General features: G+C 42.0%; 1 protein-coding gene across 2 annotated transcripts in view; it reads right to left on the reverse strand.

Annotated features, from left to right (window-relative positions):
• The window catches only part of LOC144468917 (neural cell adhesion molecule 2), a 451988-nt gene that overhangs the window by 43345 nt on the left and 386530 nt on the right, over positions 1-22113 (reverse strand). For both annotated transcript variants that reach the window (XM_078178726.1, XM_078178727.1), the window contains exons 4-5: positions 16874-16999; positions 14830-15033 (exon numbers count right to left, since the gene is read on the reverse strand). In XM_078178726.1, coding sequence (XP_078034852.1) covers positions 14830-15033; positions 16874-16999 — 330 coding nt within the window. The remainder of the gene's footprint in view (positions 1-14829; positions 15034-16873; positions 17000-22113) is intronic.

Genomic DNA, 22113 nt, shown 5'->3' on the forward strand with positions numbered 1-22113 from the left:
GGCGTGAATTCTTTTTCATTCGAACTGTTTTAAATTTCCGCCGTTAACGTATCGTTTTCCAAACACTCCTCCGCAATTATTACATATCGGGGGTATTATAGAATTTCGCCGTTTAATTCGCGGGAAGCCGATTCAGGTTTTTTTTCCGCGAATTAAATGTATCTATGCCACAAAGAGAAATTTTGAGTGACGATTTAAAGGTAACGCGGCTGGATAAAGGAAAATTGACAATCTAGGTGTATGGAATATCCGTTCGAAGAGATGAATGTTGAATTAATCTCCAATCACGGATTGAAGGGAATATCCTCTTTTTTTTTTTTCAACAGAAATTTTAATGCCGGCTCGCCCGGATGCGCGGTAATCGTATCAAATCTGCCGCACCGGTACAGATTTTTTTTTATTTCTATCACCGAATCCGTTAAACATTTTATGGCACGAAATGACAGTTATTGCAGTAAGCAGACAGGCGTTTACGCGAATTTATTAAAAGAACGTTCGGCTTTACGCGCCAGCTGCCTCGATAACCGTGGGATAATCGAAGCGAACGAGTTTCTGCGAAATTTTCAATTTTATTCCTTTCCGTTTAACACGTCCAGATTATCACTTCTCGCGGAGCTAAATAATTAGGTCTGCTTTATGAAGTTAATGCGCAAACTATGCATGGCTAACTCTCATCAACTACACCTCGAATGAGCTACTAACTACATCGATTTTCTGGTACGTAATTATAAATTACGAAGCGTTCTAATGGCCAAAGATAGTATGAAGTGGTTCCTTCGCGAAATTCGCGCGCTATGAAGACCGTATGTTACATTAGTTGCACATGTTATAAGATAAGTTTAAACTCAATTTGCTCTGTACTCCGGATTTGTAATGCAATATTCTCGCACGCGAAGCCCGCTCAATTTCATGCTAACTCTGAAGCGAAATCGGACCAACAGCGACCGCAAAGTATAGTAACGAGAATAGAATTTCAATGCTACACAATAGAACAATGGGAACGCGATAACTCGACGTACCAAAGCTTTTGCATACGAGCACATTCTTTTTCTGTTATATATTACAGTATGAACTGCGCTAGAAATATTTAAATCATTGGCATGCTTGAGACAATAAAATATAATTTATGTGTATAACATTTTCTTATTTGGGGCTCCGTTTTCGAGAAAGTCGACTTTAAAGTTTGTTTACCTTTGTAAAACAATGTTATACAAAAATCTGAGGGACATTTATGAAAATGATCGTAAACTGAATGAAAGAAAATAATGGAAACATAATTGGATATAAAGGAAAAATTGATTGCCCAGAGCACATGGTGGATAGACCGAAAGAAAATTTAATTGCTTTTTGTTATTATTGATGAAATACTAAATACATTATTGGCAGAATATGTTTTTATTTCTTAATATCCATGAATAATTTCACAACTTGTTCTTTGATGAATATCTTACTTAGGGATAGTATCTTAATGAAGTAGCCAAACCTGAGAAAATATCCTAAAAATCCGTCCGACTCTGTGCAATAACAAAATCTCAGATTGACCCAACTAAATTACACCACAATCAACAGAATGCCACTCGGCCGCCAAACAAAATGTTCATTTAAATCAACTCGCCGCCGTAGCGATTCACCCCATCGCTTCGCGCCCTCCGACGCAAACTTCGTGCACAGTCCATCAGAATACCTGTCGCATTACCCCGGAATTGCGCTTTTAGGTGGCTCGAAACCCTCGGGCAGCCGCGATCTCTCGTCGCGAGGCTGGTCGCGTTTCTAAATAAAGAATTGCTCACCTCAAGGGGTTGCGGCGTCGGCGAGACGAGGCGAGGCGGGCGAAATTAATTCAGCGCCGGTGTGTCTTTAGAGGCTGTAGCGAAGAATTTCCGAGGACCGTTGAAACGTTCAAAGGGATCTGTTTCGTGCGGCGTCGTTCGTTGGTAGGGAAAGGGACGGTAAGGGAAGAAAAAAAGGAAAAAAAAGGGTCTCGTGCGCGAGTCTGTCTCATCGGACCGCGCAGCACGCGTGGCTCGTTATGCTGTGTAAAAAAAGTGTAGTAGGGGCGGGAGGAAAAGAGTGAAAAAGGGAGCGAGAGAAAGGGAGAGAGAGGGAGGGAGAGAGAGAGAGTGAGAGAAAGTGAGCGTAAGGTGGGTGAATCGAGGTGGGGGTAGGGAGAGAACAAAATAAGCCATCGCGTCTCTTTATGCGCGTTTCTATGGTCGTGCACACAAAAGCTGCAGCCGTTGGAAGCGGGGTTTTTCGCGAGCCGTATTCAGGCCAACCTTGCCACTCTCTGAGTTAATAATACGTTTCCGGTGTTCCTCGCCGGGGTGAGAGTATCGTTGCACGTCGTTGCTCCCGCGCGGAATATACTCTTCTCCGTAAAAGAGCCCCGGCGCGGCGTTCTCTCAATGCCGCTCGATGCCTTCTTATTTCGGCCCGGCCATTCGGTCAGATGGATTTCCTGTTGATACGCCACCTCCCCATGGAAATACGCGATACACGCCCCACCCACGCCGATCCACGCGAGAACTTTGAGCTGCGCCCCATTCTTCGGAACGAGCGACGATTCCCGAAACGGCGCGGTGTCGTACGGAAGATGCTCGCGTTTGCGGGGTTTCCATCTTGCATTGTTGGGTATCTTCGGTGGAGAGTATTTGAAATCGCGGCAGAAGTAAGCCCTAACTAGCGGAAAAGGTAGAAATTGATGTTAATATTAGAATGATTTGTTTTCGACAAATTGTAATAATTTTGTTTCGATCCAGTTTGCTGTTTTGAAGGCGCAGATTTCGATTTATTCATCGATGCTTTTGGTGAGTGTTTAATATTTTTTAAGGTTTTTCAATTGACACTGTACTTATAATACTGACCTAAATCTAAAATTTTGGCCGGTTACATAATCTTTATTTTGGGGTCGTTGGCGTTGTAAAGACCCTTTTGAAAGGGCTTAATGAAAGCGACGTAAATTCAGTCTTGCCATTATTATAGAACAATGGATGTCAGTCACGTTTAGTCACTCGATGAATGTAGCGTTAATCAACCGAGATTGAAGCAACCGGGAAAACTGAAAGGGTCTCTGTAATTTTGTGGGATTTTTATCGACGACTGCGGGTAAAGGGGACGATTCATTTTCGCTTTTTAATTAATCTAGCTTTGATCGGTCGGACGGTCGTGCTCAATTGTTTTAATAATAGTCGTGTTCGATATTACGCGAACTTAATACAACGATAATTATAGAAGCGTTTGTCAAGCATGTAAAGCTGCCATTATTAATATTCAATATTTACATAACACGTTATAATATCGATTGATTTTAATCGAACGGTAAAAGGTACGCTTTCGCGTAATCAAATGGTTATTTCGCTTTGTTCAAAATTGTCACGCGACGTGAATTATGAATTTACGGCGCCGCGGCGAAAAATTCGAAGCCTGTTACGGCCTTTAAATCAAACAAACAATCGCCGGAAATACTTGATGGTCCATCGAAAATGTTATTTCGTCGCAATAGCGCGACGATACTTTGTTCAAATTGAAAGTATAAATTTACGATCGCGGCCCATTCATTTTATGGAATAATAATATAAGGGAGCAATGAAAAGCCAAATAGTGGTCTACATTTCCTAGTCGAGACGTACGCGATCATTAAATTTTCACTCAAATCGTGCTTTTGGACTCATGCGCATAAAAATTTTAGTGTCACTATAAGTTTACGACAGGTGTGTGCATAAAATCGCACGTCCTCAAATACCTTTCGGGATGCGCGGTGAATTAAACACGTATCCTGCCATAGGCTACGTAAAAATACAACTTTACGTTACGAATAACAATTGAAATTATTCGAAGAAATAAGAAACCTTTCGTATTGTAAATAGACAAAACTTAACATACCCTCAAGATAAAACTTTAACTCTTTAATTTCAGTTTCATTGATTGGATTATTTTGATTGTGTAGCAATTTTTCTGATCGAGAGTCGCACTTGACCCGTTATTACATATATAAATAACAATTTTAATAGAATTTAATAGAATTTAATTATCGTCCCGAGCGCATAAAATTTGTTGTCTAATCGCGAAGTATAAAATAAGCAATATCTCAATTACCCGGCACAGCACCGCCACGTTTTCCAATTAATTCGACCAGAAAAACTAGCGTCGTGTGTCAAAGAAGCCGAGGTATCCGCCGCAGCCATCGCGCTAATTCAAAGAAAACGTTCCCGCTAACGTATTCAAAAGTTTGCGCAGCAAGGTTTGCCGCGGCAGCAACACGCGACGTGTTTCCTCATTTTTTGCCGAAGCCAGCAGCAGCAGCAACAGCATGCTCGCCACAAAAGCAGCGCGGTAGAAAATTCGCGGAATTGTTCTCTCCTTCGAGTATCGCCGCGGCGAGCCCCGATTGTTCTATCGGCTGGCCGCGCCCTGATCCGTGAAAAATACCAATTACCAGATGTAAACGAAATTTACGATCCTCGTGTCACCGCCGGTTCTTTTCCTTTCGCCGCAACCGGGGTTCGCTGATAGGAATCCTTGTAATTGATAACGGCCGAGCGCATTCCGATTTCTCCCCGCTTTTTTTCCCCGCGATACGCATAATTACTCGATAATTCAGCGTTATCGGGAATAATTAGCTATTAACTCCCGTCGCGTGTTGCGCCGGAATTTGCCCCGCGATTCCAGGGTTGCTTGTTCGAACGACTCTGCGCGCTTATGAATTATAAAAGTGTTCTCGGTGTTCGTGCGAGGACCACATCTTAGGCGGTCCACGATTACTCTATCGTTGCAGATTGTCGATTTCATCGTTATACACAGTAACCCGGAAGACCCGAATCATTTATTCATAAAACTGTTTCATTTCCCCATAGAAAATGGTTGCGATACTCGTTTACAGAACGTAACGCGTTTTACGTAACTAAAGTTATAAAATTCTAGGATTTTAGTTGGATTTATCGATTTGTTGTGCTCGCGTAGCTTTTGCAAAAATGTCTTTAGTGTTGAAGAATAGTTGACAAACTAATTTCACAAATTATGTGAGTTTTTTTTTTTTTTTTCTTAGAGGTTTTACGTCGCATCAGCTGCAAGGCTATTAGAGACCTTCTATTTAAATAGACCTTATATTTTGTTTATTAAGCCTGTATCTCTCAGAAATTTTAGTAGGTCCTTGATTTTGTTGCTGTTTATGTTTATGTGAGTTTTCTTTTTAGTAAAATTGTAAGATAATGTGGTTTACTGTGACGCGACAATTGGTGTGCCTTCTGCATTAATTTGATTTATAATTTTTCCGTTAAAAAATAATAATTGCGCGCACACGCAGCTTCGGGTACTACGAGGGTTAAACATGGCTCGAATTCGATTATACGAAAATTGGATATTAGTAGACAATGGAGAATCGTTCGTCTTTAACGATCACAAAAACGTTCACAGCATGTTCCTCCCTCACGAGAGAAACTTTATGGAGTCGATAGTTGCAGTCCAATAATTGGACAATAATTGGGCAAAAATTGGACAAAAATTGTCAAGAGTTATTATTAGTTTTACGGTGGAAAAAGTCGGACAGGTGTAGACATTCGAACAGAGAGACAGATTTGGTCCGCGATAATTGTTCGAAACAGGGAAACCGAACCGTTTTAATTAGTTATACCAAAATAGATGGCAAACGATAGAAACAATTTCCGCGGGAGCAGTCGGCGAACGAAGTGAAATAGCAAAAACGAGAGCAATTAATTATTTTTCCATGCGCTGTGCGCGTTTTGCGAACACGACGACGTAGACGTACGAAACGAGCTGACAATAACGCGCTGTACCGGCGACGTTATGATAATCCAACGACCTAACGAACGCCGGCACGTTCCCGGGAGGGTCGGCCTCCTCCCTCTCTGCTCCGCCGCGTCGTCTTCTTATCAGCGCCCGAAGAATTTGATTTTTTTGCCCGTTATGCGGGATAAATTTTGGCTTATCTCGAACGGGGCACGTGGCCGGGGCCGATCCAACGGCGGGGCTCGGTTCTCACGGGGACACACGGTCAAGATTAAGCCCCCGCCGGTAAAAGTTTTTATGAGTGAATGCGATAAACTAGCCCACGCGAAGACGCTTAAGCGGCTCGTTCAAATGAATGGTCAGCTTTTTTCTACGGAATTTTAGTGTGGCTCTTGGCCGTTATCCGCGCCGTAAGATAATTCCAGGATGGATAGCCCTTTCGGATAGCAAAAGGAACCGGTGTATGTATACCGTCGGCTTTATTAACCCGGTTGAGAGAACTCCTTCTTCTTCTCCTCATTGTCTTCTTTCGCTTCCACCTCCCTAGCTCGCTCAGTTTCCGATCTTATGATGTAAGCCATCTTTACGATGCGTGGGAATTCATTAACACTCGCAGGAAATTTTCCCATCCGAAGGGAGCCGATTCCCGTGTCACAGATGTTGCTGCTTCCATATTTCTACCTTCTGGCGACGGTAGAACTTTGCACACTGTAGGGCTTCACCTTTCTTCAGTCCGAAATAACAGCTTTTGTAGGGTTCCTCTAGGGAATGATTTTAAAATGGTTTTTCTGATATCTTGATGCTTTAGGAAGCTGTAATTATGTTTAATGCGAGTGCTAGTATCTGTCCAACTTTCAATAGGCCGCAAGCTTAAATTTATATTATTTTTACTTTCACTGTAGAGTGACGATGTCTTAACACTAGAACTAGCAGACTAATTAAAATGACTGGTTTCCAACTATTTTTAAAAAAATTTCTAATATTAAGAAAATATTTCTAAGAAAAATGACCCAATTTCTTGGCGCAATTGAAAGAAACAAGAGTAAATATTAATAACAAGGGATTATAATTTGATTCCAATTTTATAAATCAGAATGACATCTATACTTAATAATTTATTACTAGCAATTTCCATCGCGAGTCGGACTCGTCAAAGTACTGTAAGGGGTTAAAGATGTTACCAATTTAAAAATAAAACAACACACACTCGAGTTGTCTCACAAAAACAAAGTCTGCGATACTGAAAGTTTGATTACATTAATTCAGACACGGTATCACTGCAAGTACAGAAAGCGCTGAACACGATCCAATGAGTTTCACTTGCACCCACAAAAGAAGAATCAAGCTTCCGTTAAACAGCAAGTGTCACGTCGTTATTAACACGTACATTTCCATTCGACGGCACAAAGAAAGACAATCCTCTGCGTCGAGAGCTCTCGAGGAAAAGAAGAATGTAACGAGTTTTTCGCGCTCGTCGAGGACTCGTTAGATCAGTCGAGCACCAAGAGGACAGATCGCGACCGATGTTAGCTGTTCAGGGATAACGCGTGCGTCAGCGACGCGTCCCGAGGAAACTGGGCTACCGTTGCTGACGCGGCAGCGAAATTCCAAGGCACAGAATCGAAAGCCTGAAAATATTACCGGTGAACTTTGTTCAACCGATACTGCACGGCTCATCGAATTTTCGATGGGCTCGGCCGACTTCCGAACAAAATGGCTCACGGGCTCCTCGCAGCAGCCTCTTCGGCCCTCCCCCGTCTCCCCGCGACCAGGAATGAATCATCGCCGATCAAGTTTCCTCGTAAACCGGCCACTATGTTGCGCCGTCGTCCATCCGTAACAGACTATCGCTTTTTTCTCATTAGCAATTCTAGGAAAATATTCTCGTTAAAATTGATCGGGCGGGTTTTATGCGTCCTCGGCCGAGCGTGAACCGCGCCCGCGACCTTTAATACATATCACGAAGTCATAATCGGATGATATCGATCTTCGCGCGATGCCTCCTCTTCGAATTATTCGTACTAGTTGCCGAATACTCTGTGAGATCCAGCAGTTAGTTTAGTTCACCACTAATATCAATGAACCTAACCAGTCTTTGAGAATTTTCTGAAACAATTTTAGCTCGCCTAACTTAATTATCGTCCTTCGGTGTTAACCCTTTGGATTCGAAGCTATTTTAATCGTAAATCCGAAATAATTTCTTTGCCTTATAGTATTTCCATTCTGTATAGCAGAATGCATTTTATGCGTGTGCAATTGATTCTTGTAATTCATATTAATAGTTCCACTCTTAACAATTCTTTAAATCCAAATTTTGTTAGTGTAAAAATTATTTTTGAACGTGATAGAATAATTTGAGTGGCGCCTCGGAGTCACCACTCGAGTTTAAAGGGTTAAGTTGTCGAAACGAAAGATGATCTTTATGTCAATTCTTCACGTCGCATCACTGTGCATTTCATTTCGATTTAACTTGTTTTATCTTAATCTTCCGCATCTAATTTTTCATATTTAAAGTGTTGCAGCAGATTTATAATAAACATCAGTGAAGGATTAATCTAGTCTGATTAATTTTATATTGATTAAAAAAAATAACCAAGATAAAAGAATGAAAAATTGAATACCCCTTATTCGACAAATATAAAGCGACTTATATCCAAAAATAAGCCAAAGGGACAGCGGATTTAAATCTTCCAAAATCAGGATTTACTACCCTGTTAGTCTCCGACACGAAACGTTTAGAAGACAATGGGGAACGCGCGACGGCTAAACATCTCCTTAATCTTTTTTCGTTCTCAAGCGACTAATGGTTCGCCTTGGCTAAACAGCCACTCGAAGAAGAAAAATTGGCTTCGAGATATTCGAGCTTGCGGTTACGGTGTGCTTTTTGCGAGGGATTTGATTCGGTGCGGAGCGAAATCCGAGAACAGCCGGCCGGGCGCACGTTTTTCGGTCCGCAGCGGCCAGCGTAAATCTCGACAGTGCCGTAAATGCCAGCTCGCAGCCGTCCCGGAAGTTGGCCGTGACTCGAAAGATGTCAAGCACTCTCCGCGCAGTGTCCACTGGTGGACACCTGTCCCCACTCGACGCACCGGGGCCTGGTCAGCTCATCTCGAGTGGCTTCCTGACGGAATTCTAAATAATTTACCTGCGCGTAATTCCCAGAAGTGGCGGGAGGTAGGAGAACAACCAGGACAGCGCGCGCGGCTGTATTGTCACGAAACGACTTAATACGACCGGATGTCCCTGTCCCGCTGGGATATCGTCCGCGGCGTTTCCAGCAGCGTCGCGACGCTCTCGCCGGAGCCAGCCGCTCCTTTCCGTTCCTTTTTTTTTACGAATCTTCTGTTCGTATCCATCAGCCCTCCTTGGGGAGGGCATGTTGGCAGAATAATAACCTCGCCCCGGAATTGGTCTCCGCTCCCCAATTTCTGTTTGCTACAGTGACGAACGTGCCCCGCTCGCCCCTGCTCCTACCCAGACCTCTGCCACCGACTTTATTCGCTTTGGGAAAGGTATGTTTGCTCCTCCTTTATGGACAATAGATGTATACATCAATTTCGGTTGGATACGGTGATAGATCGGCTGCTGTATTCGATAACTTTCTTTGTTCTGCCTCCCTCGGCTCGCACAACCAGGGGTCGAAGGTTGCTTTTACGAGCGGAAGTGGATTGGTTGACTGATAACGCGGTTATGCTTCTAGGATGGAGCAGACGTATGGGCTCCGTTTATAGGTGATGGAGTAAGTAACTTTGGGAGCAGTAGCTGTAGCTTTCCTAAGAAGTAAAACATATCAATGGACGGAAAAACATTTTCTCGAAAACGATTTTTAGACGCATCTACGAACCAATTAGAGAATGCGATAACATTTAACTGGATTCATCAACGGGCTACTAAACGACTATTAAATTTTGTTATTCTTCTATTTTGTTTATTATTTAGTAAAAAATAATATGCCTTATTAGATAAATAGAAAAATATTTATACTTGAAAATAAACCAAAGGCATAGTAATTGGCTATCCCACAGTTACCGGCTTCAATACTCTATACGCAAACTGTTAGATTGTTAAAGTTCCAGATATATTTATCTTTGGTACAGTTAAAGCACCGGAGACTTTGGTGATTCTAGAAGTTGAACAATTTTCTAACGAGACTTTTGAAAGTATCGTATAAATTGCTTATTGTCCTTTGATTGGTATCTTCTTTGTCTTCTCGAGCATCAAGCTTTAAAGACATTTTACCCCAGACCTCAAAGACCATTTTCTTCCACTAAAGCCGCGGCAAACAGATACACGAATACAAAACAGCTCCGAAAATCTGACGAAGATCAAAGATTGCCACTTCACCGTTCCCAATTTGCCAACATTGTTCAAGCTCCACGGCAGTTCAGAGTGGAAGATTCTGAGAGAGCGTTTACGATCTCCCAGGAGAAATAGTATCTCGCCGGGACCGGGATAGATTCGTGTTTCCAGGGCAGCACGGCCGTAAAAGATTACCTGTCCCGCTTCCATCATCCGAAAACTCGGGAATTGCGCGCGATACGTTGAAATTTCGGTCGTACGTTCTGTTATCGGCGATTCGAAAGCGACGGGGACGATCGAAGACAGCGTTCTCGCCCCGCCCGCGTCATCCCGGGACGCCGAAACAGTTCGCGGAGACGACGACGCTCGGCACGTTTGCCAATCGGACCAACTTTGCTTAAGAAATTCCGCGACGCGAAACGGGGCTATCGGCCGGAAACACCGTTGTTGCTCCGGCAAGTTGTAGGTACAACAATCTCGCGCGAACGGCAAGAACAACAGGGACTGATATCTCGCAGATACCCGGCTTCGGAGATTGACCATGTCCCTGCGGACGACGTTCGACTATCGACGGAACTGCCGAGTTCCAGGCCATTCGGACTAAGTACAATAATTGCTGCTATTGTTGCGATCATTACCAAGCCTACGAATTGCCATTAGTTACCGGTCGCTCGGAAGTTCGTACTCTGGCAAATTTGCAGACTACCCGGCAATCCTCTTTGAGATACGTGGTCTCCGGCGAAGATTAATCTAGGAATATTGAAAAGGGCCGCCCCCGCCATTGTTGCAGGACGCTGTGCCAGTGAACTTTCCGCTGTGTACAAAGATGCTGCTTAGACTCCCGGTCTCGAATGGAGAACCGAATGTAGACCGAGTGGAAAACTAGGTTTCACAACTGGTTCTGCCTGGCGGAGTTATCTTGTTATTGTTACGTCAATGTTAGTTTCAGCTGACTTAAATGGTACGATGAAAGGGGATGAACTTTGGCTTGCGACGAGCTGTAAGTTCTTCGAGGATCTTCTCTTGTTTTGATAAATTGAATGTTTGGATTGAAGTTATTGCTATTGGAGCATCTTCTGATTTAGTTGAAGACAAAGCCAGTATGGAGAATTTGATAAGGTTATATCTATGCAATATAGTCTGTGTTATAGGTTTATTCTTTTTTATTAAACAAAGTATGAAGTATTAGATCGTATTAGGCCAATAATTGTAGGTTTATAATTGTAAAGCTTTTATTATAAAACTTGCTCCATGAAGTGATTTATAAAGTAATTTATTCAAGCAATTTCCACGAAAGAGGCACTGAAGTTGACAGAATTGTAAAATCAGAGACCGGTTATTTTGATCGTGGTAAGTTAACACTCGTATGCCGTAGCTGTATTATTATTTCATTATATGGTCTTTGACATTTCGTAACAATTTCCTGTTTTATTAAAATCACTAGAAATATGAACGTGTCTAGGTAAGCACGGGCCAGAAATGTGCACAATGTGCGTGGTTTTTGTATATACATTTTTTAAGTCTTAAATAATTACTATGCTTAATAAAACAATTGTTGCTCTAATATAGCACGTATTATTCACATTTTTAATATGAAAGGACTTATACGAATAAAGAATGAACAAAGTATTTGCCATTGACCACAGACGGTACTACTATACATATCATATGGATGCCGGATATATCCGGCGTTCGAAGAGGAAGGGTTAATAACGAAATTTCTAAGAGTGATAAAACATTTTACTAAAGCGTAAAACATGGAATTCCGCAACTCGCTACAGTTAAATTAGACAGTCAAATATATCCCAGGGATCGGACACCTGATATCTCCACTTCGATCTCCTATTTTAGACATCCTAAGCTATTCTCAATAATATCGAACTCCAGCGAACTTATAAGCGATCGATGTCTCTATTTTTAGTTTCACAGTGGCACAGATTAATTTATACTTGTGATCTAAAAATGCAAATCTTTATCGGAAAAAAAACTGAACGTTACTGTTGGCACATGCTCCTAAATAATTCGCTGAGTCGGTCACGATCTCCCGGAATTAGCCGCCATAATCGCGTGCTCGATGTTGAAATTCCCGAAGGTAATTTCCCATCCGTGAACGACCTGTCCATAATTCCCGGACAGAGGGACATCGGCGGCGCAGCGGCTGGTCAGAGCATAAAGATTTCGATCACGATCGTATTTCTAATCCCTATCATCGGCCCAGCCACCGTGAAAGCACCATAACAAGAAATAATAAGTATACACGTCAAACCGGAATCAAGATGAACGATAAGATCTCGTGAATAGAGGATCCCGAGGATTCCCCCAGGAGTTTACCCCTGTCCGCCCACAAGAGCGACGTCATTTTCCAATCGCGATGCGCGAAAGTCGTGGTGGGACGGAACGGCCACGTGGTTAGCCATTAAGTATCGAATAACGACATGTCGGCGCGCGTTCTCTCCCTTTTCCTCCCGTTCGGTTGTAGAAAGTAATACGATTCTCTGTGCGATGATTTAAAATATTACCGGGCAACGTCCTTGTATCCGAAAATGGCCACTTTTTCCACTCGACTTGGAAACAATGCGCGAACTTATATACCGTTTATAACTCCATATAGTTCGAGTTGATGGTTTAGGGTCGCGATATTGCCTGACGGGGGATATCATGCTCGATGATGAGATTCGAGGGGTTGATACTGTTGCACGCGTATTTTTGGACCGGATAGGGGACAATCCCGGTGACTCGTGGAGAGAGGGTACTATCAAGATGCTCCCTTGTTAGATTAGAGTCCCTGGTGATACGATAGTGGGGGATGTTTGACCGCACAGCTTTTATTAGAATATTTCCGGTGAATTTTCCTGCCGGAATTAATTATAGCGCGGATTTATTTACGCCTTCGTCCCTCGATAAATTTCAAACGATTTCAGTACTTGTACCAAATATTTCCATTTTACTTGGCAGTATTGCGATATTTCATCTGAAATATTCAATATACTGTGCATATCTGTGCAAAGTAAATATTGCCTGCATTGTTCGCAAAATACAGGAGCTACGTAGGCATTTATTTTACTCTTCATGATTTTTAATATGATGATAATTCATAATCATTTGCTTTAAAAGAACAGTTTATTTATCGGAAGCTTATTAATAAGTTCTTTTCATGACTGAACTGTTCCTATGAGAATCTCGATTATTTCCTTTGAAATAATAATTGCAAACGACTTATGAATGAGATTATTGGAATTTTTTAACCGTGTTAAAAAATCGCAACTATTAGAGTTCGATTTTGAAAGCATTGTTAGGCAACTGCTGGTAGTATTAATAACATTTTTCATTCGATAAAATATGCAGTCCACGGTTGACCACTAACAATACCATTAAGCAGAAAGATCGCTAACTGTATCGGTGTATTCCCACGAAACCGGAAAGACAACGGATCGAACATAAACCGGAAGAGCAAAGTTAAATAAAATTCGCGCAGACACACGGAAGCTGTTTGTTTCGAATATCAATCGGATTTTTCCATTGTTTAAAGGCCGGGATTGGAATCGAAGTCGATGCAGGTAAACTTCGTTGCCCAGCGAGTGGAAACTTCATCTCTGCCCGTCCGCAGGATATTTTGTTCCGACCTCGGAACGCCGGCTAGAGAAATGACCATTGGCTTTTCTATTATCCCGATAAACATCTAGCGGTGATGGCTTGTCAATAGCGGAATGCTACCGAGAAGACGTAGATGCGAGCCCGGAGTTCGCATGCTGGCCCGGAGTATTTATTGTATCGATACCCGTATCTCGAATCAATCTGTATACCAGTCGCATTCAACGTGGCAAATGCTGGTTTCTTCTCGTACAATTTAGTTTGTCGCGTTAGATTATCGGCGAGTCAATTCTTGGCGAAAATCTTCGACACGCTTCAATGGAACACGCCATTAGCTTTAATACCTCATTTATTTGGATTGTATTTGGTGCATTGTTTTAAAGCCGCCGGGAAACTATGTGTACAGTTTATGTGTGTATGCGAAGGATTAGCAAACTGTAAATCTTTTGTGATGACGAATGGTTTTCAAGATATTTGAGAGACACATTTATCTTTGAACTCCTTTGAGAGTTATTTCTAGCCCCAATCAATTTCAGTGTATTCTACTATAGCCTGGATTTATTTACTCGACCAGATAAAAAGAATGTTGCCACTGTATTTTAACACTGATTCAAGGCAGCAGAAAATTATGCAAAGAGTTCATATATGTATACAAAAATGAATAGAACTGTATCATTTTTAACATTACTTTTGAACAAATCATTTTATAGAAGGCTTATCAAACATATGAATTTTTAGGACCTACACATTACAAAACTTATCTTACTATAAATAGTTATCAAAAGAAACATAATCGATATTAAATACAAAATATTTCAGGTCGAAAAGAAACCGTGTAACAAATCTGGTACACTAAACAAGTCTTCTTTACCAAGTAGAAAATCGGTCAGAATTTCGCAAAAAATATTTCTGCTGAAAATATTTTCGAGATCGAACTGCAAAGAATGGGTATAAAAATCGATTCAAGATATCTCCGTCGAGGGGACTAAATTCCCCGAAGCAAAAACGACACAGAGAACTAAAGTCTCTAACGGAACGGCCAATATTATATGCCGCAGAATATTAATTAGTTTGGGCGCAGCGTACCGCGAACAACGCAGAAAACCGGAGAAAACCGCAGAAAACGGCAGAAAAGTAGAGGGCACGGTGGCGGGGCAGAACGAAGTCGCGGGCAACAGTTTTCCGTGTACTTACCATGCATGTCGACGCGAACGTCCGCGGAGAGCGGGTCCTGCATGTTGTTGTTGATTGCTTTGCAGGTGAGCACGGCGCGGACGTCGTTCCGACCTAAATTTTTGATAACGAGCTCGCTGCGCCTGACGCCGTCCCGCAAGGTCACGGTTTTGTCGGTGACGAGCGTGTCGTTGCGGTGCCAGGACACCATCGGGGCCGGCTTACCTGCAGAAACACATCAATCGCACCTCTGATTCGAGAGCACCGAGAGACCGCCGGCGTTCGCCCGGGGAAAACAAGAACGCTCCGGACCGGTCGAACGGGAACAAATAAAACGACGCTGAAAATAAAAAAGAGAGGAAGTCGGAAACTCTTCTTTCGAATTGACGCTCGAAACCCGAGCGGATACTCGCCGCGTTTTTTCCTCTTTCTTCGGTTCTTTATTTTATGAAAATCCTTTTTTTCCACTTCCGTTCTCTTTTTTTTCCCGTTCGACGACCGCGCCCGCTCACTCATTAAATTCTCTTTTAGCGCGCGAACGCGGAACATTAATTCTTTCGATTTTTCACCGATCCCCTGACCCGCTTTTTCCGCCGCGAGGAATACGAACACGAGCGCCGCCCACGCGGATGAATAACATCGCCGGGATTGATGAAATATGTAAGTATTCCTGTGACAGAGAAATTTCGAATGGACCGGGAGGCTCGCTTACAATGGAGGGATTTTACGCGCGCCCGCGGGCTCCGATGAAATAGATATGCGGCGATGCGATGGCCGGATAAAATAATACTTAATCACTCTATTGCTCGGTGAAGGAACACCGATATTTCACGTTTTTTTTCCGGCAGATCGTTAACGAGCTGTATCGACTGACCGGTTAACGGCGTTTTTCATATTACCAGTGAATTCAGCAGTGAGTTTCCGTTCGTTAGATTATACTTCATCGAATTTCACGCTGCGCGCACATTTTTGACCGAGCAGAGGTAAAGAAATCCGAGTGGAGGTAAAGATTGACTTAATAATTTTGTACAACTTGTTATTATTTGGTAATTTATGTTAAGAGATTAGTTTCTCGTTATTTTGATAGGTTTTCGTAAATTCATTGTTAAATAATCGAGCCAATGTTTGTGGCTCTTGTTAAGTATTTATTTTAACAGCAACGATTTATTACTGAATAACTCCTGTACGAATCTTGTACCGTGCATCGTATATGCATAATAACGTCATAAATCAGAACACAGTGGTCCCATGCAAATTTGCTTTTATTCTAAATGAGCAATCCATTGTTAGTAAAGTATGAAAGTATGAAGATATCGTGACAAAACTAGATTGCAGGACTTCGCGAAAGTAAAAATGATTTACATCAACTTCGCGAAAATAAAAATGATCTACATTACCTTCACGAAAATAAAAATGATCTGTACCAATTTCACGAAACAGATGTGAAACATAAATTGATTTCTCCGTTCAATATTAATGATTGTAACCATATAATTACCACATTAACCAAATGGACTATCATAAAAATGTTTCGCTGAGGAACTTTGCTAACTTGATTAGTACCGATTATAAAAGTTGTGTATACTGGGACGAGAAATGCAAAAAGGAATGGGTGATCTAGTTTCATAAAGTTTCAAAAGAGATTATTAAAATTTTGTGCAACCAGATAATTAGAAAATTTAAAGAGGAACATAGATTAAGGAATAAAACTGTTATTTAGTAGAAATATTAAAAAGATATTTTTAACTTATTATTACGGAACAATGACGTAAAGTTAAATGCTTTTAATGTGTTACTTTTTATTTTTGTTACAACCGCAACAAATCTATGATTTAGAGATAACAAGAAGTATATTATCTGTAACAAGAGTATCCATCGAAATCGAAAAGTGGTGAAGCAGCGAGGGGCTAGCAATTAGAGCGGCGACCTCCACCGTAAGCGAGTCATCGACGGTCCGGGGAAGCTCGACTGGTTTTTGGAATTGCTTCGGGGCAACGGGTGTTGCGGAAGTGCTACGGAACCGACCACGGAAACGCTAGCAATTGTAATGTCACACGATACTCACCGCCGTACACGTCGCAGTATAGCCGCAGAGTGTCGCCCTCCTTGTACGGGCCGACCACCTTGTCCCGTACGATCCCGGAGTCATCGACGATCACGTCATCGACGATCACGATTTTGTGCGGCGGAACTGGAACAAGGAAGAAACGACGCGATTACCGGTCGAGAATCACTCGTAAACTGGTCCAGTGTGCCTGTTCCCGTCGCGTTTACGAGCTCTCCCACGTTCATTGATTTTCTTTCAACAATATCTGTTAGGCTACGCCGCGCGAGGCCCTCAAATCAGCCTGCACGTTTTATGCGCTGCTTAAGCGCCCGTTAACGCTACCGCCGTGTTGCTACTTGTGTTTCGACGGCGGGATTCATGGCCGTGCTATTTTGTTCCGTGAAATGTACTCGTAAAAACTCTGCTTCAATTTTTTATATAGTTATTAAATCACTCGTTTCGCGGTGCTTTCGAGCATCGAGGAATCGATTACGAGGGACACCGTGATAAATATAGAAAATATTAGAATCGAAAAATGTAGAGATTGTTATATTTTTGCATAAAATTGCGTAAATCGACCGAATATTTAATAATGAAATATGGGACAATGTAAATAGAAATTGGACAGTGAAAATCATAGTGGCGAAGCATGCCTGGCTGCATTTGTTCCACGCCCGATGTTGATCTTTTAATCAACGCGCAAACCCGGTGCACGAAACTTTTTCACGAATATTAGGGAACTCGGCACATGTTCGAATTTTAAATTGAACTTTGGAATTTGGAATACTTTTAGCTATGTTCTCAAGCAAATGGAAGTTCAGCAACGAGAATTAACATAACAGTAAAGTTCAATTAGAAGCACGTTTGCTAACTCCGAACGTCCTTGCTGTCATCCAATCCCCATTAACGTTCTCCGTAGCATGAATATGTACTCTAATCACTCTAAAACTGTACAAAACGCGGATCCTACTGGACATATTATGCTGGTCACATATTTCTACAATTGAAAACAATAAGTAATTAATTACTTAATTTCCTTATTTTTACATTTATTAACGGGAGGGTGGATAAGAAGAATTTTAAAGCTAAATGTCAGGGTTTCGCAATGACGCAAAATACATAATAAGATTAATTCTAAAATGTGCAAATAAGATAGAAAAATTCAATAAATCGAGAGATTATTCCATTCGAAACTGCATGGTAATGCAAACGGTAAGGCGTAAATAATGAGGCGATGCTTGTATGTTAGAAAATCACTTTTACGCAGTATAATCTGGTTAGCTACGATTCCAAGACATAGCGCGACTTGTAAGAAACTTGTAAGAAAATATATTTAGAAATTTATGCTGATTGCCCTGAAGATCTGTACAGTGATGAATACCAAGTAATCGAAACAGTTAACCTCTTTAAATACTATAACGACACTATGACTGAACCAACTGAATAATCGAGACTAAATAATTTATTTCATGTATCTCTGATTTCTCAACCATAATTTCGGCGACGCGAAGACTTTACAACTGACTTCCTTAAATCAAGTCGAACGGCCGCACCAATTATCAATATTACAGGCCGGAATCAATATCATATCGACAAGCATTTAGCAACAGTTGAGTCGCTGGCAGATGGGTTCCGAGCCACTATCGGCGATCCATCATTCGAAGTTCTCGGCTGATTAAGCGGCTGGTTGCCACATGTGGCCACGGCACGATCCTCGCGATCGTCTCCCGGCTAATTACTTCGAGTGGGATTCTTATCGGAGGCGAAAAAAATAGAAGGGAGAAGAAGAGGCGAGGAAGGAATCTGGAATACGGCAGTCTGAATACCTTTTCAGGGGTTCCATTGAAAACGGCGCGATTGCGAGAGAGAGAGAGAGAGAGAGAGAGAGAGAGAGAGAGAGAAAGAGAGGGAGAGCACAGTGGTCCTAAGAGTCCGGGCCCGCGTGTCCCCGTCAAGACGGAAGCCGTCGACGATAACGCGAAATTGGTATTGGAAGATCGTGGCTCGGATACCGCGACAGCATTAAATTGGAATCTGAAATCGATACGGAGGCTCGTCGGGCCGCGAGGCGAGGCTCTGCATAGGAAACGATCGGACGACAGTGTCTGCGGGACTGTAATTGAAGAATTACCGACGCCGGCCGACGCTTTCCTTCGACCGACGTCGCGACGCTTCCGCCGCGGACGTCGCGGACACACACGGCCCGCCGAGCCCGACAAATGGCGACTGTCCGGGCGCCATTTGTCGGTATTAGCCAGTCCCCAGTATTTCCGGTATCACGGTATCCCTCGTGTAATACATTGTGGCAGCTGCGACTGCTATTATATCCTTGCTACTTGTTACCCGGTCGGATTTCTTTAAGCACTTATCTTGCGGCTTTCGCCGGCCACCTCACCGTTTCTCTTCTCTGCTATCCTATTTTTTTAAATGTCGTCCTGGTTTCTTTTCGGATCAGCCAGAGAGAAGAGAATTTTATTTCTATTCTTTGCTGTTCGAGAGCCGGATGTTCCGGAAGAACCTTTCCCGTTGTATTGCTCGTGCTCGAGAGTATTAATGCGTTCGCTGTCGCGCCAACACTCTGAGGAATGTCGTGAAATCTGGACTTTGTTTAATACCTTGTTCTACGACTTCTTCCGCGATTACCATTGTTAGAAGTTCCTTGTCGAAAGTAAAACTCGATTTTTATTTGAAAGATATAAGTTGCTGTCGTATTTTATTCATTTTGGTAGACTTTGATCTTTATCGGAGATTTGGAAGTTGATTGCAGTAGTATTTGGAAATGTTTTAAGATTGTTTAAAGTAACATTTAAAATTGTTTTGAAATTGCTTAAAGTAACATTTATAGGTGTTTTGGAATTCTTTGAAATAAAATTTGAAATTATGCTAACACTTTACCGACTGGTCATTCGATCGTAAAAATTTAGCTCAATGTTAAATTTTCGTTTCTATTTTGATTCTATTTATTTTTTTAATCACGAAAGATATTTAATATGTTCAAAATTCTGTAATAATAGCGAAGCTTAGAGTAGTACAATCTAACACAGTTATCTCAATAATAGATATGAAATTATTGGTTACTATCATAACCGATTCACAGGCTATCGATCGGGGAAAAGTCGATTAATAGGTTACCGGTCGGTCAAGTGTTAAGATTGTTCGAAGCATCGTAGCAATTTTTAGCGGAGATCATTTTTAGTATGGTCGATTAAGTTTAGGAGGTTGCAAACAATAACTACCGGAGACCACGGTATCCCGTGATTTCAAATTAGTTATTACGGCAACGCTGCATGCTCGGCATAGTGAAATGTTTTCCTCATAATATTCATAGATTAAACGTTACTTCAATGCTCTGTTTAATAAACACATCCCGCTGCTTTGATACCGGACGCGAATTGAATCCTTAATATCTGTATCTAAGTTTCGACTTTAGTGCGCACGATGTTACGCCCTCGGGGAGAATGTTTAGGAGCTACTGGAAATAGTAATATAAGCGATCCAACGAGTTTCCTCCTAAATTACGTGAACGTTTCTACCGAGAGTATTAAAACTCTTCTGAAATTGGAAAAACCCATGAAAGCTATAATTTCTTCGAGCTAACAAATCTGACTAATATCTGAATTAAATCTAACTGATTTCAGTGTTACAATCGTATCAAGCTAAAATCGTGTCCATGTCGACTCTGAATTAAATCAAAGTTTGGATGAAATCGATAGCGAACAATACCTAGATTGAGTCTATATTTGATTCGACCAATGTCAAGATTGAATTAAACTGCGACGGATCGGATTTCGGCGGGATTCGAGTTATTTTAGCCAAAATGTGACGTCGGTGTCCTTAAATCCACACTAACCGCGTATTAAGTCCGAATTAAACCTCGATTAGGACTTACACCTGGATCAAATCGATTTGAAAACAGAAGCAAACTGTGTCTAAGTTCGATTGGACCAACGTCAAGCTTGATTTAGACTGAAGTGGATCCAATTTAGACGCGATTTGAATTCCCGCTAACCAAAATTCGATGTTGGTTTGTTTATACTCAGATCAGCTGCAAATTGCGTCTGAATTCAGTCTACATTAAGCTTGATTTAAATCTTGATTGAAACTCGATAATTGGAATACGGTCTATGTGGTAGCATGAAATATGTTGCTAATTGAATCCTCTCTTTATTCGCAGGAGGAGTTTCAATTCGTACGGAGACGGGTAGATCGACGGATGAAAAGCAGCAATTACAATACTGCGAGAGAGTTGAAAAAATAGATGAGTTTCTTTCGCGAAACGTGATTGCTTATAGCGATGGCGTGCAAGCATTAGGTGGATCGATTAGCCGTCCCGTGTAGCTTAGACTATTTGAACTGTATCAGCGGTGTTCCACCTGCAATCCTGTGCTGCCCAGCAAGTCAATATTTGATTGTTTGAGTTTGGCCGAAGAGTACCTTAGATGCCATCGATATCCCCCGTGTTCGACGTACGCTCCGAATTTACATAATGCCGCGGCGATGATCTCGCCGCCTTGTCTTTCGCGTTTGCGTTTCATTCGGCTAACTTCATTAGGGAATCGTAATACTAATTGGAGACCCGTCGATGCCGACCCCCGCGAGCGATCAACAAAATTGGCCGATCAACGCCGTGGATACCACTCGACCTACTTCGGTGTCGAAGATAAGATAGGCGATCTCCTAATTAGGACCTCTTGAAACGACGACGAAGAGCAATCGGTGAACATTAATATCGAGAAATAATCGATGTAATTGGAGCCGTCGAGGATCCCCGTTACATACCGTTTCTTTCGCGCGATATCAATTAACAGACGTTCGGCGCGGAGAGATGATTGTTCCTCTCGTCGACTATCGCCGAGTTTCCCATACTGAGTGTACTCAGTATTTCACACTCCAGTAATTTATTTCCGTTCCCAATTAATTCGCGCACGCGACCCTGGACTATAAGCTGAACTTCCGGGCGAATTTAAATACTGTTAGGTCTGCATTAGCTGCGACCCCTGCCGAAATTAATCAGCTACATAACTTATTTAACCCGTCCGGGAAAGTTCGCACGAAATTAGAACGTTTATTTGAGCCAGACGCACGCCGAATTACTTTCCAAGAAGCTCGACCGCGAGTTTTATCGGCGGATCGGCGCCTCGTTGATCTTTGACTTTCGGTATTAATTAATCCATTAAACCCGAACAAAGCCAATCTATCTCGAACAGCGTAAATTGCTCTTGTCTTATTCCGAGCAGAAACAATTGGGGCAAACGGCG

Source organism: Augochlora pura, chromosome 4 (genome assembly GCF_028453695.1).
Source record: "Augochlora pura isolate Apur16 chromosome 4, APUR_v2.2.1, whole genome shotgun sequence".
Taxonomy (NCBI): domain Eukaryota; kingdom Metazoa; phylum Arthropoda; class Insecta; order Hymenoptera; family Halictidae; genus Augochlora; species Augochlora pura.